Genomic DNA, 24785 nt, shown 5'->3' with positions numbered 1-24785 from the left:
TTCACTTGTTTTTATCTTGTTTAAGTGACTTGAAGTCAGGGAGTCTGTATCCAGTTTTATATTCATTTTTGTTTGTTTGTTTTGTTTTTGTTCTTTGGCTGTGCCGTGTGGCTTGCGGGATCTTAGTTCCCCGACCAGGGATCGAATCCAGGCCCTGGCAGTGAAAGTGCCAAGTCCTAACCACTGGACCTCCAGGGAATTCCCTCTTATATTCATTTTGGACCAAGTAAATTCTTTGATGACTATTTGGAATGGAGATGCTATTCTTTTTTTTAAATAAATTTATTTGTTTTTGGCTGCGTTGGGTCTTCATTGCTGCGTGCAGGCTTTCTCTAGTTGCGGGAAGTGGGGGCTACTCTTCATTGTGGTGCACGGGCCTCTCATTGCGGTGGCTTCTCTTGTTGTGGAGCATGGGCTCTTGGCTCGGCGGCTTCAGTAGTTGTGGCTCATGGGCTCTAGAGTGCAGGCTCAGTAGTTGTGGTGCACGGGCTTAGTTGCTCCGCAGCAGGTGGGATCTTCCCGGACCAGGACTCGAATGCGTGTTCCCTGCATTGGCAGGCGGATTCTTAAGCACTGCGCCACCGGGGAAGTCCTGGAGATGCTATTCTTTATGATGCCATATCTCAATACAAAAATCCATACCTGTCAAACTTTACTATGTTGTTTGAGCTCTACTTATGTGGAATTATAGGTATATGTTAATATGCTTTGCACTTTTTAAAATATTTATTTATTTTTGGCTGCGTTGGGTCTTTGTTGCTGCACGTGGGCTTTCTCTAGTTGCGGTGAGTGGGGGCTACTCTTCGTTGTGGTGCGCAGGCTTCTCATTGCAGTGGCTTCTCTTGTTGCGGAGCACGGGCTCTAGGCACATGGACTTCAGTAGTTGTGGCCCACGGGCCCAGTAGTTGTGGCTCACGGACTCTAGAGCGCAGGCTCAGTAGTTGTGGCACAGGGGCTTAGTTGCTCCGCGGCATGTGGGATCTTCCTGGACCAGGGCTCGAACCCGTGTCCCCTGCATTGGCAGGGGGATTCTTAACCACTGCACCACCAGGGAAGCCCCACATTTTTATTTCTTAAAAATTATTTTCCCTATTTGGACCAATTCAAAATTGACAGAGATTCGAAGGTTATATGAATATACCCTGAAGTTTAAATAAGTTATTCAGTCAATTGCTTATTCAGTCTGTCTTGCACTGAGGATACAATCAATCAATCAGTCAATCAATAAAAGCCTAGAGGATTAAAAAAAGAAAAGAGCCTGTCCTCATGGAGCTGACATTGTAGTGGAAATGCTCTTGAACAATTTTTCTGGAATTGAAGTTATCAGGGACTTTTTTTTTTTTAATCAAGGACTTTTAAAAGGGAGGCTGTTAAGACTAGACAGCTACATTTCTTGACGGAGCCTTGACCAGTGTTGTGTGCACGGTAACTACGTCTGAATGATCACTAACTGACTCGTCACAGACCCTCAAGGTGAAGTGGCCTTAGAGAGATCATATGCCCTAACCTCTCAAATGGTATAGAATCCTTCTTTGTCATTATTGACAGATGACCACCTAGCTTCTGATTTAATACTTCAGGGAGAAGAAACTCCCTGTTTTCTAGGTGGACGATTACATTTTTATTTAACTCTCATTATTAGGAAGTTCTTTCTTATAGTGAGGTAAGAGTGTTCTGCTGTTTAATTTTGATCTTAGGTTTTATCCTGAGCTGTGCATACTAAGTTGATTCGTGCTGTAGGACAGCCTGTTAAATATTTGAGGAAAATCCGTCTCCCTAAATTTCTCATGTTGAGGCAAAACATCCCTGCTCCTTCGGCTGTAGTTTAGTGACACAGAGCACTAAATATGCTCTTTCAGGTACAGGCTGACCAATATATAGAATAATAGGATTTGATTTAGGCACTGAATTTCTGGTTATACAGCCTTTGTTTTTTAGGTGACTGGGTTGGAGATCCCCAGCGCCACCCCCAGGTTTGATGATTCACTAGGGGGACTCATAGGACTCAGCATATGACTCAAAACTGTGGTTTATTACAGTGAAGCATACCGAGCAGAGTCAGCAAAGGGAAAAGCACATAGCGTAAGGTCTAGAGGAAAGCAGGCAAAACCTTCCAAGAGTCCCTTTCCAGTGCAATAATATGGATGTGCTTAATTTTTCCAGCAGCAAGTCATGACAGCTCCGGTGAGATGTTGTCTACTAGGGAAGCCCATTAGAGACTTGGTGGCAGGGTTTTTACTGGGGCTAGTCATGTAGGCACCCTCTGCCTGGCACATATGAAAATTCCACATTCCCATAAGGAAAGCAGGTGTTCAGCACAAACCATATTGTTTGGACAGACAGTTTAGGTACAGGGAGCCACTCTTAGCAGGGAATGATGGGAACCCTCCCAAGATCCAAGTTTCCAGGGGCCAGCCTTTCAAGTAGGCCTTGTTAAGGGTACATATCAGGTCTGCTATGGTAACTCTTTCCTGCCAGTGACCGTGTCACATTATTACCTTGTGTTGAACTTGCATTAATTTTCCTGCTAAGATATTTACTTACTTACTTATTCTAATTGCTGCTTATTGAAGTAGGTTTCACCATTCTGATCTTTCAGAACTATGTACTCAGTAGCTTGGATGGATTGATTATGTAGAAGTTGGGTTCTGACTTATCTTGGAGGTCTTTGTATTTCCATACCTGCCCTCATAGAGAGCAGTGCCAACCTTCCACTCCCTTCTGTAGACTTTAAAATCCAGGTTTTTTCTTTCCTGAAGCCTGCTGCTGGGAGCAGAGTGGCTAGGGCAGTATGTACCTTTCACTCCTGTGCTTCTGGGTCTGTAACTATCTTAACTCTAGCTTCCTTTGGAGACTTACTTTCTTGTCCAAAGTGGAAACGTTCTTAGAACCGGAAATATACGTAAAATGAGTCAACTCTAAAAAACATTTTGTTTATATGTTTTTTAACATTTCTTAAGTGCCCTAAACAGCATCCTCAAAAAGTGCTTATTATAGCTTTCATGTTTATGCATAGCTATCTTAGGTGCTTTACAAAAAAATTAAACAGACCCAGTCTGTATACCTTGAGATTTTATAATGGATCCCACTGACATGGGCAAACATTGGACATAGTAAGAGATCATGATATAAAATCTCTGTTTATAGATAACGAAGAGGAAATGGTCGAATCTAAGATTTGAGGACAACTTGATTGAAAATTGTGAACAAAAATTTGTTCCATTAAGTTAAAAAGTCATAACTCTCCAGACAGCACAGTCCTTCCAGGGTGTAGGGAATAGTGTAAGAGTCTAAACTTCTCTCCAGGAGAGGAAAGCAGGAGTCAAGGTGCCCTCAACATTCCAGCTCAACCTCGGCCACAGCTGCTCTTACTCAGATTCTCACAGCAACAGATACCTGACCCCTGAACACAAGTCAGCTTCAGCTTCCTCCGAGCGCCGCTTCAGGAAGCGCTTTCGTGTCAGTTTCCCCACCCCCATGCATAGCTATAGTTCAGTGATAAACATTCTCACTTAGGAAACCCACACTGTGACCTTTTGTGTTTCCTGGAAGTGCCCCAGTGTGTAGCGGTTGTCGTAGCTTAATGCAGGCCCTCCCCTGACAACACAAGAAAGACCTCCACACGTACAGGCCGGTCCTTTCACATGGCAATTGTGCATATGTGCAGGCCAGCGGGTGAGATTTGAGCACCTTAAAGTCACTTTGTTGATGACCTTCAGGTTCATTTCATTCTCTTTTGAGGAAATATCTGCCAGATACCCAAATCTGAATAACTAGAGTTTGTCTGTCGGTCACTCTTACGAGTAAAAATGACTTTTCAGCTTGCGACTCACACAGTTTTCCTGAAGACAGTCATCTTCTCTCCTGTTCGTATAGCTGTATTATTGATGTTAACTTTCTTTGCTAGCCTTTTCTCTTTTATCCTATTTTCTGGATCTTTTTGTTAGTCCTGCTTTTTTTTTTTTAGTTTTGGGGTTTGTTTACACTTGTTAAGTAGGCAGTCAGAAGTGTATTTCAGCTGAATTTTAAACAGAAAAAAGCTCTTTGAAACCTGTCAGTTTTTGTGTCAGCCACACCTGCAGGGAGATTTTGGTGGCTTCTAGTAAGAGAAGAAAAAAAAAGAAAAAAACCCTGAAACTTGGAGCAGCTGCTTGAATGTGAGCTCCTCACACTGGTGTGTGCCCCCCAGGGCTTCATTCTGGGTCCTGTTGAGGCTGGATGGCATCAGGGATCAAAGATTGTGGTTAGAGAGGAAGGTGGCAAAATGACTCTAATTGGAGATATTTCGGGCCCCAAGTTGGCACACTGAAATACTGATGGGTCTCAGCCGTGTGGGCTGCTTTCTTATCGCTCATGAAAGCAGTGTGTGAGGGAAAGTAACAAGACTGTTGGCGTTAAGCCTCATGGAAGTGAGTCACAATGCTTTAGGATCACACTTTATATATTCTCTTACAATTTGGGGATTTTACTTTCTGTTAAAAGGTAGAGTGTATTTTAAGTTGCCGATTGTGATTTTTCTTTTTAATATTCCAAAGTCAAATTTTCTATAATAACCCATCTCAGAAATCATTTAGTATAACACCTTTTTGGTCTGCAGACCCCAAAGAGCTATGGGTTTGTATTTATGGAGACTTACTGTTTTAGAAATTAAAACCAAGACATTGAAGAAAACTACATTGGTTTTAAATTATTTATAAATGAACTAAATAACCTATAACACGTTAACATAAATAACATTTAGTGAAAAATGACTTTTTCAAAATGGAAAAAAATCACTTAATAAGGAGAGTGGCATTGATTTACATTTTTGCAAATCTCTTCATGTCTGGCTCAGTAGAAGACAGTGGGTTTTCATGTCTGCTTCTGAATTCAGTCGCTTGCAGCTTGATCCTTTAAAGTATATGAAGAAAATTTGGCTTTCACAGATACATAGTAGGAAGGGGAGAAGTATTTTAATAGCCTTTTTCGTTAATTGTGGATATTTGTCTTTGATACTACATGAGAATTTGACAAGAGGCAATTTCTTAAAGGTTAGTTACAATGTGGAATCTGAAACTGTATTCATTAACTTTTTTATACACTTGCATTAAGATCCATTTGTCTGTCTTGTACTTTGAATGGATCCTGAAGTGACAGGCTCATTTCATTCTTTTCTGAGGAAGTATCTGCCAAATACCCAAATCTGAATAACTAGGGTTTGTTTGTCAGTCACTCTTTCAAGTAAAAAGGACATTCCAGCTTGCAGCTCAGACAGTTTTCTCAAGATAGCCATCATACTTTGGTGTGCATAAGTGCTGTATGCATATTTTCTGTTGCATCACACGAAATATTTAAAAAAATGTACTCAGGGGCCAGATTTAATAAAATCAATAATTTTTACTGCTCGACAAATATTTATTGAACGTCTAGCATGTGCCAAGGACATTCTTAAGTGAAATTGCCTTTGTTTTTTTTTAAACTGTGCAACGTTAAAGAATACAGTGATTAATAGTACAGTTGTGGGGCTTCCCTGGTGGTGCAGTGGTTGGGGGTCTGCCTGCCGATGCAGGGGGCACGGGTTCGAGCCCTGGTCTGGGAGGATCCCACATGCCGTGGAGCAACCGGGCCCGTGAGCCACAACTACTGAGCCTGCGCGTCTGGAGCTTGTGCTCCGCAACGAGAGGCCACTATAGTGAGAGGCCCGCGCACCGCGATGAAGAGTGGCCCCTGCTCGCTGCAACTGGAGAAAGCCCTCTCACAGAAACAAAGACCCAACACAGCCAAAACTAACTAACTAACTAAATAAATTAAAAAAATATATATATATAATAGTACAGTTGTGTAACCACCTTGATCCGTGCTAAGGCACAGGAGTTTTACCCACCACTGCTTTTGCACCATCAATGGAAAAGTTAAAGGGAAAAAGCAAATAACATATTAGTGTTATGCAAATGATTTTGGCCTTGTGGACCTTTTTTGCATATGTGTTTCCTTATGTACAGAATGCTGATTTGCTCTTTTCAGTATCACCACCTGGTGATGCGGGGGTGGGTGGTAGTTGTGTGTGTAGGTGCTTTGGACCAGCGGGACTGACTAGTTCTTGTGTGACTGCAGATCTGGAGCAGCAACCATTTGTTTCCCAGTGCAGAGGAAGCCACTCTTTTCCTCGGAACACTTGACACCATCTTCCTCTTCTCCTATGCTGTGGTAAGTCTCAGAACTCTAGGCTTTTACGTTGAGGAAAAATGTAAAATTACTCCAAACCTAATGAAGTTGGCAAGGGATTTTGAATTTGCTGACTGAGGAGAGTTTATATTTTGTGTCCTTCCCATTCCTCTATTCCTCCATTCGACACATATTTTTTGAGCACCTAGCATGTGCTGAGCATGTGCCAGGTACTTTTCTAGTCGATAGGGGATTCATCAGTGAGCATCACAGGAGAAATCCCTTCCTTCATAAAGCTTATATTCTTTTTTAAGCTTCTCTTCTTGAGTGGGAGCTAAGGGAGACAAATGATAACAAAATGCTGTAAATAAGTAAATGACTGAGTGTATTTGAAGGTGGTAAGTGCTGTGGCAAAGAGCCAGGCCTGGGTGGGGGGGCAGGAGGGGGTTTGTCGTGTATGTAGGACGGCCGGGGAGGACCTCGTGAAGAGCAGAGGCCTGAGTGTAGGTGGAGATTTCAGAGCCCTTCACATATAGATGATTTTTTATTTTTATTTTTTAAAATTTATTTATTTATTTGGTCGTGCTGGGTCTTAGTTGTGGCTCACTGGCTCCTTACTTGCAGCACGTGGGCTTCTTAGTTGCGGCAGGAGGGCTCCTAATTTGCAGCTTGCAGGCTCCTTAGTTGTGGCATGCGAACTCTTAGTTGCAGCATGCATGCGGGATCTAGTTCCCTGACCAGGGATTGAACCCGGACCCCCTGCATTGGGAGTGTGGAGTCTTAACCACTGGACCACCAGGGAAGTCCCGTAGATGATTTTTTAAATTATGAGACTGGATGAAAATGGTCAGGAGAGTTGATAAGGACAGGGAGGAGGTAGGAAGACTGAGCCGGGGCTGGGGCGTTTCCAGTATTTCGAGGTGGGGAAGATGAGGGGTGGGCCAGGGAGGCTGAGAGGGAGCAGGAGAACCGTGAGAGGGTGGCATCGTCCTGGGAGCAGAACCGGGACAGCCGGGGCCAGCTCTGGCTGAGGGAGTATCCTGGAATCGGGCAGCCAGAGTCTCTGTCTGGCCTTAGGGAGTGTCTGTGGTGGCTGCTGAATTAGAGCGGTGGTGGCCATAGCTGGAGCTGTGCCCCCGGGGGAGCAGTCTGACCTTTTCTCCCCAGCATCTTACTGTTTATCTTTAAAATGTGTCCAGTTATAGGGCTTCCCTGGTGGCGCAGTGGTTGAGAGTCCGCCTGCCGATGGAGGGGACGCGGGTTCGTGCCCCGGTCTGGGAGGATCCCACATGCCGCAGAGCGGCTGGGCCCGTGAGCCATGGCCGCTGGGCCTGCGCGTCCGGGGCCTGTGCTCCGCAACAGGGGAGGCCACAACAGTGAGAGGCCCGCGTACCGCAAAAAAAAAAAAAAAAAGTGTCCAGTTATAAAAAAGCCTTTTAGGTATAAGTGTGCAGGTGATGTGAAATGCTGGGTGAAAGTCCCAAAGTAATCTCGAAATGTTTATTTGGGCGGTTACTAGAATATCTTTTCTTTGAAGAGGAAACTTACAGACGTAGTTGGAGCAGATCTTGGATCATTTAGCCTAGCTTCTCAGGCCAGCCTTTTTTTTTTTTTTTTAATTGGGGTATAGTTGTTTTACAATGTTGTGTTAGTTTCTACTGTACAGTGGAGTTCCCTGTGCTATACAGCAGGTTCTTATTAGTTATCTATTTTATACATATTAGTGTATACATGTCAATCCTAGTCTCCCAGTTCATCCCACCCCTCTCCCCCTGCTTTCCCCCCTTGGTGTCCATACGTTTGTTCTCTACATCTGTGTCTCTGTTTCTGCCTTGCAGACCAGTTCATCCATACCATTTTTCTAGATTCCACATAATATGCGTTAATATACAATGTTTATTTTTCTCTTTCTAACTTACTTCACTCTGTATGACAGTCTCTAGGTCCATCCATGTCTCTACAAACGACCCAATTTCGTTCCTTTTTATGGCTGAGTAATATTTCATTGTATATATGCACCACATCTTCTTTATCCATTTGTCTTTCAGTGGACATTTAGGTTGCTTCCATGACCTGGCTATTATAAATAGAGCTGTAATGAACATTGGGGTGCATGTGTCTTTTTGAATTATGGTTTTCTCTGGGTACATGCCCAGTAGTGGGATTGCTGGGTCGTATGGTAGTTCTATTTTTTTTTTTTTTTTTTTTTTTTTTTTGCGGTACCCGGGCCTCTCACTGATGTGGCCTCTCCCGTTGCGGAGCACAGGCTCTGGACGCACAGGCCTAGCAGCCATGGCTCACGGGCCTATCCGCTCTGTGGCACGTGGGATCTTCCTGGACCGGGGCACGAACCCGTGTCCCCTGCATCAGCAGGTGCACTCTTCAACCACTGCGCCAGCAGGAAAGCCCTATTTTTATTTTTTTAAGGAAACTCCATACTGTTCTCCATAGTGGCTGCGGGAATTTACATTCCTACCAACAGTGCAAGAGGGTTCCCTTTTCTCTACACCCTCTCCAGCATTTGTTGTTTGTAGATTTTCTGATGATCAGGCCAGCCTTTTCTGTACAAAATCCCAATATAGGATCGCTTGGCTTTGGCTGGAGCACTCCCAGTGATGCTTCTCCTTCAGCCTTAGAAGAGGCTGTGTCGTCTCATGGAACCACTAGCTCACCACCACCAACTAGCTATGATAAGCTTTGTATCAAAATGGAATTTAACCTTTTTTTGATACTTAATTCCCTTACCTACAGAGTTATGATGATACAGAATTATGATGATAATAGTTGTCTATAGGATTAAATAGGTTTAGGAGATAAAAGATAAATGCCATGAAAAACCAGTGATCATAGCTCTTTATATTGAGCTGCATTTCCTTCTGTAACTGCCAGGTATTGTGTGGACCTTTGGAGCAATACAGAATAAATTGGTTGCCTAATCTGAAACATAATTGAGAGATTTTCTTCACCACCGCCCCCCCCACTATGTATAGTATAAGACCATGTGAATTGGAGCTATAGAACATAGACTTTTCTCTAATGTTTGCGGGTACCTCTTCTGATGTAGTGAAAGCTTGACAGTAATGAGGGAGAAACATTTATTATGCCATTTATCATCTAAATTTTCTCTAATATAGATATATTTATACAGCTATATTATATTTATAATGTAGCCAACTTATGAGAAACACTTGTATCTGAATTTAGGTATTTAGTCAAGACATTTATTCATTTTACATATTTGTGGAAGAAACCTAAAGTGTGTTGCCCTTAGCTTTTTGGCTGCCTTGCTGCCATGATCTCGGCATTTTAATTCCTGCCACTCAGTGGGAGGAGAGCAGAAGGCAGAACATTTGTGCCTCTCTTCAACTGATTATTGTCTCTGCCTCCGTGCTCTCCTTGCCTCATGATGTCATGAAACCCAAGGATCAGATTAAGCAGGCAGTGCATGTACCTCCAAAGCTTCTGTTCTGCAGGACACGTAACATCTTAATTCAGAACGCAAATGGCTAAGAGGAATCCCTTTGGGAAAGCAGGTAACTGATTTTTAGGAGTTCATCTGTTCTAGAAGAGGAAATATATTTGTATGCTTGTTTTATTAGAATTATTCTTTGTTTTTTTTTTCTTTTCTTTTCAGTCTCTTAGGCAGTTAGGAGATCAAATAGAATGGAAATTTGCACTGAATTGTACTGTCTTGGTGCATGAAGTATTTATAGTGTGCAGAAACAATTGTCATTTCCTGAAATGTTAGTGAAAGTGATTTAGATGGCTAGGCTAGGCACGAGAATGAGATTTAATTTTTGTGTTTTGTTTGCCTCGCCTTGTTTGCTTTGGAATGCATTTCACTTTTTCCAGGCTGTGTTGTTATCCAGAGGTATAAAATAAAATGCTTTATTTTTAGGGCCTTTTCATCAGTGGTATCGTTGGGGATCGGCTTAATTTGCGATGGGTTCTGTCTTTTGGCATGTGCTCCTCTGCATTAGTGGTAAGTTGAAAGGTGTTATTCTTATTACTATTACTGTTGTCTCAGCCAGGTATTTTACAATCCAAGCAGTCTCCCACTTCTGTATATAGAGTAGAATAGAAAAATTAATCTTCAGTGTTCTAATCCCTTCTGTGCCTTTTCGCTTAGGTATGTCCTTAAAGTATGACTTCAATCATGCCCCTTGCTTGATTCTCAGTCACCAGCAAAATCAAAGCATAACTTGCCTGGCATCCAGTGCCCCCGAGAACCTGGTCCCAGCCCGCCTCTACAGTCATGTCTGTCCTGTGCTTCACCTCTCTGCACTCCCACATCAAACTATCAATACCTTTTGTGGCCCTAACATATCCTGCTCCCTTCTACCTCACGGCTATCGTTCCTGCTGTTCTTCCTGCCTTGAATGCTCTGTTCAGCTCTTGATAGTATAACTCAGCGTCTCCTTCAAGTCATTGGCCAAATGACTCTTGTTTCATTATGCCTTACTTTACCAGCCCCACTCCCGGAAGTCATCCTTCCCTGTCCTGAGCTCCCGTGCCTGGATTTCTTTGAAGGCACTTCTCTTGTCTGCTGCTCAGCCTGCTTGTTTCTGTGTCGGTCTTGCTTTCCCTAGGAGCCTGCAGTGGGGTGATTAAGACCACAGACTTCCCCAGACCTGCACCGCCTGGGTTTCAGTCCTTCCCCGGGAGTGTCCAGCTACGGTTTCTGTGTGCTTTAGCCTCCCCTTTTGAATACCTCCACCTGGGGTTGCAGTGAGGGTTCTGTGTGTTACTATGTGTGGGGCATTTGGAACAGTGGCTGGTGTATTGAGTGCTATAGAGGGCAAGATCCATATTTGATTCATCTTTATTTGCTTACAAGCATCTGGTGATAAATTTTTGTTGATTGAATGAAAGCATGGAGTTTAGTTAGACTCTATTATTGTTTTTCAATGTCTGCCATTTGTGTATGGGGAAAAACTTTTTTCTATTTCAGAGATTGAAGCACTTTATTTATTCACAAGCTGCTCACCCACACATATATACATACTATTTTTAAACCTGTATACATACTTTCTTGTTTGTTTGTTTTTTTACGTTTTTTGAAAAATTGAAGTATGTACCTAAACTCAATAAACCCACCCTTTTTAGTGTATACTCCTGAATTTTGACAAGTGAGTATAGTTGTGTAACTGCCACCCTTCCTTCTGCCCCCGGCCTCTGGCAGGCACTGACTGTTTTTCTGTCGTTATAGCTTTGCTCATTCCAGAATGTCATATAACTGGAATCATACAGTATTAGACATACCAGTTTGAAACCCATGCCAAATATTCCCGAAGGAGACTGACTACAAATAAAATGCCCACGCCGAGCAGAATGCCTGGAAAAAAGCAGTCCTTTGATGAATGCCACCAAATGATTGAGCCAATCACAAGTTACGCCAATGCACTTATTAGGCACGGTGTTAATAATACCTGGCGCTTTCTGGTCCGCGTGATGTGCCTGGGCTGTTCTAACGATATTTAAACATGTGAAGTCAGGTAGTCCCCAGAGCTGTCTTCCATAAACAAGAGGAAAGGGAAATAATGTAAAAAGAGGTCCAACAATCGGGACTTAACCTTTTAGAGTTGAAGATGCAAGTTGGAAGGATGGTCCTCGCTGTGTTTTACGCTCTTTGCCATCTCTGCCTCTCTGGTGGGGGTGGTTTGGCAGTGGTCTCACTCAGCACTGCTCTGGGCGGGAGCATCTGAAGAGTTGGCCACACGTCTCTCAGGCCCCAGACATTGACTGTATCTTTCACATAGGGTCTTTAGTCGGGGTGTCCACAAGGATGTTACATGTGTCTTTTTCTTTCTTCTTCTCTAAGGTGTTTGTCTTTGGCACTCTCACAGAATGGCTGCATTTCTACAACAAGGGGCTATACTGTAGCCTGTGGATCGTGAATGGCCTGCTGCAGTCCACTGGTTGGCCCTGCGTCGTTGCTGTTATGGGCAACTGGTTTGGGAAAGCTGGGTAAGCCACTTCCTCCTCCTTTCATTTCTCTACTTAAGTAGTTTTAATATGGGATTGTTCAAGACTTGTCAGAGTCAATGCACTTGATCCCTTCGACACCACACACGTCTTCCCTGTATTTTAGAAAGTTTAGAGCAGCCGGGAGAGGAGGTTTCATGTCAAAGTACATTGGAAATAATGTGGACCCTAGATATGGTCTTGCCTGTGGGACTCATTCACAGCAGTCTCCTGGCCATGGTCAGATATTGAGTGTGGCTAAGGCCGTACATCTCAGATTTTTTTTTTTTAAATCTTCCCTTTAGAGAACATAAATAACACACCATAATAACAAATCTCACGTGCCATCTCATCATGTATCTTCCTGTGGGTTTTGCTTTCCCTTTTTTTGAGACTCAGTGATCTAGTTTAACCTTCTTAAAGATAAGGAAACTGAGGCCAGAAGTTATCCATAGGGCTTGCCCTAAGGTCACAGAGCAAAGGCTTCAAGAAGATGCAGATGGGGCTTCCCTGGTGGCGCAGTGGTTAAGAATCCACCTGCCAGTGCAGGTGACGCAGGTTCGAGCCCTGGTCCAGGAAGATCCCACATGCCGTGGAGCACCTAAGCCTGTGCGCCACAACTACTGAGCCTGCGAGTCACAACTACTGAAGCACGCACTCTAGAGCCCATGCTCCACAACAAGAGAAGCCACCGCAACGAGAAGCCTGCGTGCTGCATCAAAGAGTAGTCCCCGCTCGCCACAACAAAAGAAAGCCTGCACGCAGCAATGAAGGCCCAACGCAGCCAAAAATAAATAAATAAATAAATAAAAATAAAGTTCCCTTTAAAAAAAAAAAAAGGAAAATGCAGATGAAGAATGCCCAACTTTGGGGCTTAGTTAAGTTGGCCATTTTTTCCATAAACCTTTAAGTACTTATCAGTGGTATGTGAGTTTGTGTGTGTGTGGCGGGGGCCATGGCTTGAGGATGGGCACCTACTGCCACTCAAGAAGAACCATACTTAATTTACAGGATAGAAAATAAACTGAGCTACCCCGAGACCTGGCTTTGTTGTTCATTGTTGTTCGTGGCACTCTGCCTTTGTTGTTTATCATTGTTTATGACACTCTGCCTTTAGGAATACTGTTAATTTGGATTTCTATCATTTGTCCTGGATAAATATTTGTGTGTTGTGAGATGCACATTTATTTCATCGATGGCTCTATGTTTTTTGTTTGTTTACTCTTTTACGTAGGGACCAGTGTGCACAGCAGGCATTATCCACCCGCCGCGGTGATCAGTGCATGCTTTGACCAACTCCTCTCGGTTTTCCAGCTTCCCCAGTCTCATAGTAGTAGTAGAGGTGCTTGCTGGCTAATGATCTCTGTATTGTTGTGAAAGTTCACCTGTAAAATGCCTTGTGGTTAGAATCAGCACCGCTTAATGAGAATGCTCTGATTATGTTTAGTGTGCTAGTGATTTCCAGTTCTTTCCAACTCTAGTGTCACTGGTTTAATAGAATTGATTTTCGGAGGTACTCATTCCCCTGGGATACTTTAGTTTTCTTTTGGAGTAGGAGATGCTGTCTGCTTGTGTGTTATTTATTTTTATTAAGATTTTTAACATAACTTCTTTCCAAGCGTGATTTTTGAAAATTATACAAAGGTTACTTGATTATTGTAACCAAACTAGATAATATAAATGAACATAGAGAAGTAAAGGTAAAACCACCTGAAATCCTGTCACTTCAAGGATAATCACTTTGACTTGTATAATTTTGAGATAATCCTTATCTGAACTTTTATAAATTGGGTGACACTTGGTGGTAGGTGGCAGTGACTGGGTAGGCTGACCTTGATTATTTCTCTGGCTCAGTCACAAATTCAAGAAAGCCATTACAGTTTACTTTCGAAAGTAAGACAGCTTGTTTTTAAGCAAATAACACTAGTAATTGAAATCAATGATGCATTGCCTGACACACAGTGACTCTTCCTGTGAAATGTAACAATAAACCATGAAGTACCAATAAAACTATGATAACTTAAAGTCACAGTTGTTTTCAGCCAGTTTCTTCTGAAATCATGTCTTTGGTCAGCCAGTGTTATTCAGACCCTCTAGGACGCTCTTGGTAGGTTTGTGATCCACTGAGGACGTTGCCTTGGAAAGCTATTACCTTGGCTGAATCGTGTCCCTCCTCCCGTTGTTGGGGTCATAGTTTTTTAAAACACATTGAGGCAGGTAGTACTAGTAGGTACACCCTTGCAGGCCCAAACTGTCAACTCTGTCACTGCACTCATTCCTTTGAGGAGCACAGCGCTTTCCAGATGAGAGCCCTGAGCCTGGGCTGGGACTTGCTGGAGATCACCCAGCTGGAAGTGGCAGAGCTGGGACTTCTGAAAAGACTTTATTTTTCACTGTTAAATGTTGTCTACCTGTTCATTTCTAAGATTCCTTCTGTCTCAGTGAGGTTATAAAAACGTTGAAAGAGCTGAAGAACCTAGACCTAACACCGTGTGTTATTGATATGTATTAAGTAGAATAAAATACAAATTTTTTTGTTGTTGTTGTCTGTTTGTTTGTTTTGCGGTACACGGGCCTCTCACTGTTGTGGCCTCTCCCGTTGCGGAGCAGAGGCTCTGGACGCGCAGGCTTAGTGACCATGGCTCACGGGCCCAGCTGCTCCGCGGCATGTGGGATCTTCTCGGACCGGAGCACGAACTCGTGTCCCCTGCATCGGCAGGCGGACTCTCAACCACTGCGCCACCAGGGAAGCCCACAAATTTATTTTTTAATATTAGTTTTAAAAATGTAATACATACATTTTTTAAAAAATAAATTTATTTATTTATTTATTGATTTATTTTTTGGCTGTGTTGGGTCTTTGTTGCTGCGCGCGGGCTTTCTCTAGTTGTGGCGAGCGGGGGGCTACTCTTCGTTGTGGTGCGCTGGCTTCTCATTGCGGTGGCTTCTCATTGCGGAGCATGGGCTCTAGGTGTACGGGCTTCAGTAGTTGTGGCACATGGGCTCAACAGTTGTGGCTTGCGGGCTCTAGAGCGCAGGCTCAGTAGTTGTGGTGCACGGGCTTAGTTGCTCTGTGACATGTGGGATCTTCCCGGACCAGGTCTCAAACCCGTGTCCCCTGCATTGGCAGGTGGGTTCTTAACCACTACACTACCAGGGAAGTCCTAATACACAAATTTAAACGTTAAAAAAATTAATTTTTCTTAACTGCTTTTTTTTTTTTTTTGTCTTTTTCTTTTTTCAGCAGCCCTACTGCCATTGCCTATGTCCAGAGCTAGTTGTTTTTCTCCAGGACTGTTGTAATAGCTAGTTTCCCTTCCATAGACTCTTCATCCACATATCCATTTTTTTTTTTGATGGCCTTATTGAGGTATACAATATGCTGCACATGTTCAAAGGGTACAGTTGGATGAGTTTTGGCATGCATGCACCTGTAGAAGTATCATCACAATTAAGATCATGACATATCCATCACTCCCAAAGTTTCCTCATGCCCCTTGGTAATTCCTCCCTCCCACTGCCGTCTCCAGTCAACCACTGATTTGCTTTCTGTCACTTTAATCTGAATTTTCTAAAATTTTATATAAATGGAATCACGCAGTATGTCTTCTTGACTGTGTTCTTCCACTTGGCACAGTAACGTTGAGGTTAATTCATGTCTGCATTCCTCTTTATAGCTGAGGAGTCATCCATTATATCACAATTTATCTGTTCACCTATTGGTGAACATTCAGGCTTTTAGTTTTCGGCTTTTACTAGTAAAGCTACTGTGAATATTTGTTGATGAATCCTTGTATGGACATATGCTTTCACTTCCCTTGGATACATACCTTGGAGTAGGATGGCTGGATCATATGATAGGGGTGTGTTTATCTTTTTAAGAAACTGGCAATTTCTTCTAAAGTGGTTGAACCATTTTACATTCCCACCAGCAGAGTATAAGGATTCTAGGTGCTATACATCCTTGTCAACACTTGGTATGCTCAGTGTGTTTTGATTTTAGCTATTCTAGTAGGTGTGTAGTGATACCTCCTTGTGGTTTTAATTTGCATTTCCCTAATGTCTGATGATGTTGAGCATCTTTTCATGTGCTTATTTGCATCTTATTTATTTTTAATTTTTTTAATTTTTTGGCTGTGTTGGGTCTTCGTTGCGCGCAGGCTTTCTCTAGTTGCAGTGAGCAGGGGCTATTCTTGGTTGCGGTTCATGGACTTCTCATTGCAGTGGCTTCTCTTGTTGCGGAGCATGGACTTTACGCGCGTGGGCATCACTTGTTGCAGCACACAGGCTCAGTAGTTGCGGCACACGGGCGCTAGGGCGCACGGGCTCAGTAGTTGTGGCTTGCGGGCTCTAGAGCACAGGCAGTTGTGGCACACGGGCTTAGTTGCTTCGTGGCATGTGGGATCTTCCTGGACCAGGGATTGAACCCGTATCCCCTGCATTGGCAGGCGGATTCTTTTTTTTCTTAATATAAATTTATTTATTTATTTAATTTATTTTATGGCTGCATTGGGTCTTTGTTGCTGCACTCAGGCTTTTTCTAGTTGTGGTGAGCGGGACTACTCTTCGTTGCAGTGCACGGGCTTCTAATTGCAGTGGCTTCTCTTGTAGCGGAGCATGGGCTCTAGGCACGCAGGCTTCAGTAGTTGTGGCACTTGGGCTCAGTAGTTGTGGCTTGTGGGCTCTAGAGCGCTGGCTCAGTAGTTGTGGCGCACGGGCTTAGTTGCTCCATGGCATGTAGGATCTTCCCGGACCAGGGCTCAAACCGTGTCCCCTGCATTGGCAGGCGGATTCTTAACCACTGCGCCACCAGGGAATTCCGCATCTTATTTTTTTTGTGTGTGAAGTATTTATTAAAATCTTTTGCCCCTTTTTCAGAAACTTTGTATTTGAGATTATTGTAGATTTATACTCTTTAACATTTTATTGCATTGTCTATTTTTCACCTTATTGAGTTTTGAGAGTTCTTTATATTCCAGTGACAAGTCTTCTGTCAGATAAATGATATCCAAATAGTTTCTCCCAATTTGTGGCTTGTCTTTTTAAATTCTCTTAATGGTGTTTTTCAGTGAGCCCCAAATTGAACTTATAATAAAATCTTAGAGTTAGAAGAGACCTACCTGATGTTTTGCCATTTGGGTGTACTTTAAAAAAACGTTAAAGTAGAATATTGATTCTTTGTAATGCGAACCTGCACTATTTTGGCCATTTTGTATTTGAACTGCACATAAAATCCCTTCTGATTCTATTGTCTTCTGTTTTGCACTGTTCCCATCATAGACGAGGAGTTGTTTTTGGTCTCTGGAGTGCCTGTGCCTCAGTGGGCAATATTTTGGGAGCATGTCTAGCTTCTTCCGTTCTGCAGTATGGTTATGAGGTAGGTGTTTCTTTCTAGCTTTTTCTTGAGTATATAAATATATTTTCTATTTTAGGAAATAATCCTGTGACCATTTAAAATGACCTAGAGCTATGTCTGGGTGGGGCAAGGTTTGTATTAAGAGTGGACAAACTCTTGGTAAATTCAAACACGTTAAAAAATTAGTCATGGAAAAACAACCAAATCTAAAGACATATCGGTTGGGGAAAAGTATTTGCAACTCATGTTACAGATAAAGAGCTAATTTCCTTAATATATAAAGAATGCCCACAAATTGATAAGAAAAAGACCAACACACAGAAAGAAAGGTAAAGGATTTGACTCTGTAGTTCATGAAAAGGAAATAGAAATGGCTTGTAAACATACGGCAGGGTATTCCACTTCACTCAGAATTTATTCCTTCATTCAGTAAATATTTTTAAGCTCCTCTAAGTGCCCCAAGGCAGTAAAGAATAGAGCCCTGACCAAGAGACAAAAATCTCTACCCTTATGGAGTTTAGGTGTAGTCGGCAGAGAAATGCAAATTAAAACTACACTGTAAAAAAAAAAAAGAAACGACACTGTGTACTTATTATATTGGTAAAAACCCCAAAGCTTGGTAACATGTTTATGAGGATGTGACAAAACAGGCATTGCAGATGGGAGAGTAAATAACCCCTCTTGGGGTCAGTATGGTCTATCAAAATTATAATGGCTTTCACCAAGCAGTTCCACATCTGTGAATTAATCCCATTGGTGAATATACTTCAGCATGTACAGAGAGATACATCTACAAGGTTATTTACTTCAACATTATTTGTAATAGCAAAAGATTGGTAACATGTCAACCAAAAGGGAAATAGTTGCACTAAGGAACTCCTATTCAGTGGAATGCTGTGCAGCTGTGAAATAGAATTATGCAGCCCTAATGTCCTGACAGGGAAACAGCTCAATGGTGTGTTAAGTGAAGAAAGCAAGGGTGCATAACCGTGTGTGTTGAATGCTGCCATTTGTGTGAAATGGAGGAAGAATTAAAGAGTATCTATTGTATTGGCTTGTATGTTTCCAAAACAATCTCTGCAAAGTAAAAATGAAATAACAGTGCTTATATGTGGAAAAATGAGAATTGAATGGCTGGGAGAAGGGATGGGAGGGAGGGTTTAACTATACATCTTCTACTTTTTGTTACTTGAATCATTGTCAACCTATTGCCTGTTCAAAACCCTAATAATTAAAAGTAAATTGCTCTTTTGAAAAGCAGCAGATACATTTTTAAGCTGCTCACCAAGTGTTTGGTCCCTGAAGAATTCTGGTCTAGTTAGGGCCAGTGGGAAGTCCTTCCTGTGTTCACATTCACCTTTTCCCAGGTTTCTTAGCTTCACACCTGGATTGTACTAATTGGCTCAGATGGGAATTTCAGTTCGCCCTACGTGCTGCTCCCAGATTTGACTTCTGGCAAAACTAATTTTGTCACCTGTCTCTCTGCATCAGGCTCCACTCTTAAATAAAATAATATTCAGCGATGCAGCCTGGCTCTTGAGTCTTTCATCTGGATAGCACCTTTCCAAGTCAGTGTTCTTCCCTGTTACCCCCAGCAGAAGCCCTCAGCTCCCACCATGCAGAAGGCTTTCCATCTCCCTCCCACCTGGTGCCTTTGCCTCAGCCGTGCCAGGAAAGGTGGTCAGTTGCTATGATTTTCAGCTGCTCCCTAAAGCATTGTCTCCCTCCTTCAACCTCTTTAGCTGTTTCCTTCTTCTGAATTCAGTTCCTCTGTTTGTTTCCTATTAGGACTGGGCCTTCTCATTTATCAGCTACATGCTGCCTTATACTATTATTTTGTGTACTGTTTAATCCTCTCAACTGGAAAATATCTTTGAGGGCAGATACTGTCTTTTGTAGGAGGCCGAGTAGTGTAAGGATTATTACTTTTGGAGCTAGTTCTGATTTCATGATCGTAATAGTACCACTCAGTGTCCCGTGGACCTCAATTATCCTCTCTGAGTCCCATAGAGTCACTGGGAAAAACTTGTGAGAAAACACAAGTAAAACACTTAGCTCAGTGCCTGGCACAGGCTAGGCGCTCAGTGCTCATTTCCTTTCCAGTCGCCCTGTCCTCCCCCCGTGTGCCTCTAATGAATGTGCCTTTAATGAGCATCTCAGATGCGTCAGGAACACCTTTCCCTTCCCCCTCCAGTATGCCTTTCTGGTGACGGCGGCTGTGCAGTTTGCTGGTGGGATCATCATCTTCTTTGGACTCTTGGTATCACCCGAAGAAATTGGTGAGAAGCTGCTCTTCTACTCAGAACGTCTTACTATTATAGGCAAAGAGAAACCTGTGGCCAGAACAGCCTATCTCTTTCTTCCTAGGAGAACTGTGAGCTCCTTTCAGTGAATGCAAGGAGCAGTATTGCTGTTTGTATCCTGTTGACGCTGCGGCCTCTCCTGGCACAGCTGCAAATGTTTGAGGCAGTGAGGCTCACCTTTTTATAGATTCAGGGAAAACTCATCATTTGCAAATGGGTTTTATAATGGAGATGCTGGCTAGAAATTAGCATGGATGTATTTCGAATTTCACTTCTTGAGACAGATTTCTTTTCCTTCATAAAAATAATTTAGTGTGATACTTATCTGTGGTTAAATACAGAACGTGTACAAGTGAAACCACAGAAGCAGATAGATGTATGATTCTTCTATCTTTTGAGTATACTAAAGAGACATGTCAGTTTAAGAGCACGTAATTAATGGTGTTTTTGGTATTATGTAAGAGAGATACTGTGATGTAGCTGAAAAAGCTTTGCTTTGAAGCCAGGTCAAGGAGAATTAGAGGCCTGCGTTTGTGGCTCATTAGCTGTGTGACCTTAATTGACCTTGGACTCTGAACCTTAGTAGCTTCTTCTGTAAAATGGAAATAAAGATAACATGGACCCCGTAAGTAATGATGCATGCAAAGCACTTAGCCCAGTGCTGGGCACCTGGAGGGCCCTCTGTAAACATGGATGTCACTCTTGTTGTAGGTCTCCCAGGTATTGAGGCCGAAGAAAATTTTGAAGACGACTCACACAGGCCATTGATTAGTGGTGCTGAAAATGAAGATGAAGCTGAGCCTAATTATTCAATCCAAGAAGACAAGACTATTACCCAAGTCAAGGCGATAAGCTTTTACCAGGCTTGTTGCCTTCCCGGAGTTATAGCGGTAAAGCCTGTTCAAATCTCCTTACCACAGCCAGTGAGATGTTATAGCCGGGATAGTAACTCTGCCTGGGATAAAGCATCTTGAAGTATTTCGCTTCTCTCTGAGACTTTATTTTAGGAATATATGTTCAGAGGAATAGTGAATATTGGCCCTCAGCTTGTTTCTGTATTGGCACCACTTGAAGTTTTATCTGAAATCTAATGCAGGGTTTGGCAAAACCTTTGCTGTACAGAGCCAGTTAGTAAATGTTTTCAGCTTTGGGGGCACCATACAGTCTCTGCCACAATCGCTCAACTCAGTAGAGGAAAGGAGTCCATGGACGATACGGAACAAATGGGCCTGGCCGTATTTGGCCCGTGAGCTGGAATTTGCTGACCGTGGTCTAGCCTTCGAGTAAGAAGGCAAAATTGATATTTTAAAATATATACCTTTTGGCCTGTTGAAGTCTTATAGAATTATAAATAGCCCAAGAGAGGTTTGAGTGGTTCGTTAGGTCTGTTTGATTTGCCTATATCCTTACTATTCTAGGGGAAAAAAAGTTTTCCCTTCTGTTAAAGGTCCAGAGCAGAATACTCCACAGCATTTCCTGGTAATGCATTCCAGTGTTTCCGCAACCTTTACAGTTAGGTTTTTTCCTAATGTCTGAACTGAAGCCCTTCTGCTGCAGTTTTTCTGTCTTGGTGTTTCGGGCGCTCTAGCATAGGAGTGGAAGTTAAGAGGCCTAGGTTATGTTGCCAGCTTACCCATTAACTAGGCCTGGGGTAAGTCACTCAGCCCGTCCTCGTGTCTCAGTTCCCCTTCCTATGGACAGAAAGCCTACCAGTCCTCCCTGGAGTCTGTAACACTGGGTTATTGTATTGTGAATAAGCACCTTTTTTATTTTATTGTGTAATGGTGCTTTATGAACGTAACCCGTCAGTAAATTCAGAGTCTGCAGGTTGTCCTATTTCATACTTTCCAGTTCCCTTCTACCTGCCCCCAAGCTAAGAGAACTGACATTTACAAACAAGATAGTTTAAGCGTGAGTTAAAATTTAAGTGTAAGTTCCCACAAGTCTTCAACCAAAAGATGATGTGTAATACAAGGGAAATGCAAGTTCCTTTGGGCCTGTTCTTATGCTAATGATCAGTATTTTTTAAAGTAGTTATTAAAATGTTCTGCTGGTAATAGGTTAATTTCTGAGACAGAACTTAGATTTGTTGTGACTAAACGTGGCCCTCTTTTGCTATTGCTTTGTGTTTCACAAGCTATTGTTCCCTGCCACGGGCAGGGTGTAAAGGAAATCCAGTTAACTTAATTCCTTTGTCTTTGTGGCAGGCTGTCTGGACAAAATGCACTCATGATTGGGATTTGGCTCTCTAGGGGGTGGCTGCTGCCCTGCCTGGGAAGCTGCTTTAAAACAAGTGATACCTAGGGAATAACTGGCAGCTCCAGGGAAAAGAGTATACTAGCCAGACACCCTTTGAAGTCAGTCTCTCTGTTCCTCCCCCTTTTTCCTTTGATGCTAAATATCAGGATTTCCTGGTAATAATGTGTTGAATATAGGATTCTCAGCCCCGCTGCCATCTTAAGGCAGCTGTAACTTTCATTCCTCAACCTAGAGCCACAAGACCCATGACGATCCTGTTCTTTCACTTTTGACTCAAAGCTTGTGGAAACTACAGCGTGAAAGTAGTTTTCATGTTGATGCTTTTCTTAAGACCTTGGAACCGTAGTCCAGTCCCATTGCTTTGCATTGTCCATAATGTTAACTTCACAGGAAGTAGAGTCAAAAAAGTCTGGCTGCTTGCAATAAAGGCTGTGATGTTACTGGATTCGTTTGCGTATGGTTAGTGCTAGTCAGTGGCATGAATACCTTTTATCTTTATCCATATAAAGAAATATGAGTATGTGCCCTGCCTTGCAGGTTCAAAACACTGGTTTGCTTCTACCAGAGAACTGAAAGAAGAAAGTGGAGGGACAATTAAGGAGTAGTCCTATGTGTTTTTTATCCCAAGGCCTACTGTACTGCCTTTCTAGACGCTAAGGGGGGATGAAGAGAAGAGGGAGACTGGGTAAAGTCAGGCAAATAGGAATTTGTAGAAACGTTTAATTTGAAAATCAGGTACTATTCGCCCCATACTCCTCTGTTTTGTTTTGTTGTTTAATTACATTTACATGGTAGTTATGTTGTGCCGTTTGTTCCTTACTGGTAGTTGGATGTTTTTCCCTATAGTATTCACTGGCCTACGCCTGCTTGAAGTTAGTGAATTACTCCTTCTTCTTCTGGTTGCCCTTTTATCTGAGTAATAACTTCGGATGGAAGGAGGCTGAAGCCGACAAGCTGTCCATTTGGTACGATGTTGGAGGAATTATAGGTAAGGCCAGTGATACATCTTTTTCTGTAATAAGAATTAGTCACTAGTCATATTTTACTGGGTTATGAAATCTGGCATCATTTAAAGTTTTATTACTTATTCCACAGCTATTTTTCCTAAACTGTCCTACGAGTAAATAGCCAAACTCTTAAAAAAAAAAAAGTCCTCAGAAAAGAAGCCCTGGCCTGTGGCAGCCCTGCGATTTACAGGGCTCTTTTTCCCAGTCCTTTGTTGATGGATCAGTTCTTTTGTCTTGGGAAGTGCAGGGATGTCTCTCTCTGATCCCTTTAAGTGTAACCCTTTTGTACACTTTCAGCGATAGCTTAGCTGTAAAGCAAATTGTATGTCAGACATTCAAGTTAGGATGTGAATGTGTTCATTTTATATACCACACCGCAGCCAAAGAAGGGAAACATACTAGCTTAGTGTACTGATTGTCAGATCATAAAGGTAGGAATAATAGCAGGGATTAATTTTTTTGTTTTGCAGTTGCTTCATTGTACACAGCAGATTTTTTTGTTTGTTTTTTTGCGGTACGCGGGCCTCTCACCGTTGTGGCCTCTCCCGTTGCGGAGCACAGGCTCTGGACGCACAGGCTCAGCGGCCATGGCTCACGGGCCCAGCCGCTCCGCGGCATGTGGGATCCTCCCAGATCTGGGCACGAACCCGTGTCGCCTAGCATTGGCAGGCGGACTCTCAACCACTGCGCCACCAGGGAAGCCCCACAGCAGATTTTAACAGTGACCTTTTGTTCTAACTGGAAGTGTAAACAAGGAAGTAGGAAACTTTCAAATCAGACAGATGTACAGGTTGCATGTTAGTGGGTACTGCTTACATGGCTGTGGCAGAACCTTAATATCCTTTCTGTAATGTTTACATTTAGAAGTGTGGGAAGCCTAAACTGCCCTGAGCGCAGGAAAGCACAGTGTATCCTTAGGTGATATACTGTTGCTGTATTTGAAGTTGGGTGCCCTTGTTCTTAGATCCAGAGCCAAGGTGAGGTTGCTGCCTTTAGACCTGCACGTACTTCTGATGAGGGTGTACCAGGTGTCCCATTGCCCCTAGACTCCAAGTAGGAATGCATCTAAATGTGACTGCGTTGCTTCAAGGATCCACATCACTTCTTTTAAACGTCTTGACCTATTAGTTATTACCAAACCATGATTGCTGCACTTAATTTTAGTGAATATTTATGTTCACTACTACTAATAGCCGATGAAGCACAGTCCTTAATTAATTATCTTTTAAAATAAAAAGCAGGAAAAGCCTTCACAGCTGGTTGGAGAAGCAAAAACAGCAAGGAACAGTGGGGTAGTTTTGATGATTTTCCCTTATTTGTGGTGTCCCGTCCCCATCAGCCATCATGGCAGTTAATAGTCAGGTAACCTTTCTGAAAGGAAATTACAGAGGAAATGTTTTAGGAGAGCCAGCTCTCTTTTTGGATGGACCAGTGTTAGGATCCTGATCGCAGGTGGAGGGTATGTGGTAAGCAAGAGTCAGGTAACTGAGCTAAATTAGACATGTTGATTGGGTTGCACTCTTTGTGCTTGAAGGTGGAACTCTGCAAGGCTTCATCTCTGATGTGCTACAGAAGAGAGCCCCGGTGTTAGCTCTCAGTCTGCTTCTGGCCGTCGGCTCCCTCGTTGGATATAGTCGTGAGTATTCCCTTGCAATTAAACTGTTTTCCTCATCTCTTAGGACTAAGGCATTTATTTGCCTTGAGTCAGTGATCAACCCTGGGGGGATAGTTGAGACCAGCCACAAAGGCATA

The 24785-nt window shown here is 42.8% G+C and overlaps 1 protein-coding gene across 1 annotated transcript in view; it reads left to right on the top strand.

Moving 5' to 3' along the window:
- SLC37A3 (solute carrier family 37 member 3) overlaps window positions 1-24785 on the top strand; it is a 44774-nt gene that overhangs the window by 11241 nt on the left and 8748 nt on the right. The window contains exons 4-11 of the mRNA XM_060020996.1: window positions 6094-6186; window positions 10043-10126; window positions 11966-12111; window positions 17389-17485; window positions 19659-19743; window positions 20479-20657; window positions 22873-23014; window positions 24568-24669. Of these exons, the coding sequence (XP_059876979.1) occupies window positions 6094-6186; window positions 10043-10126; window positions 11966-12111; window positions 17389-17485; window positions 19659-19743; window positions 20479-20657; window positions 22873-23014; window positions 24568-24669 (928 nt within the window). The remainder of the gene's footprint in view (window positions 1-6093; window positions 6187-10042; window positions 10127-11965; window positions 12112-17388; window positions 17486-19658; window positions 19744-20478; window positions 20658-22872; window positions 23015-24567; window positions 24670-24785) is intronic.

This window comes from Delphinus delphis, chromosome 9 (genome assembly GCF_949987515.2).
Source record: "Delphinus delphis chromosome 9, mDelDel1.2, whole genome shotgun sequence".
Taxonomy (NCBI): Eukaryota; Metazoa; Chordata; class Mammalia; order Artiodactyla; family Delphinidae; genus Delphinus; species Delphinus delphis.
The sequence above is the reverse complement of the archived record's forward strand: the minus strand, read 5'-3'. Positions and strand labels throughout refer to the sequence as shown.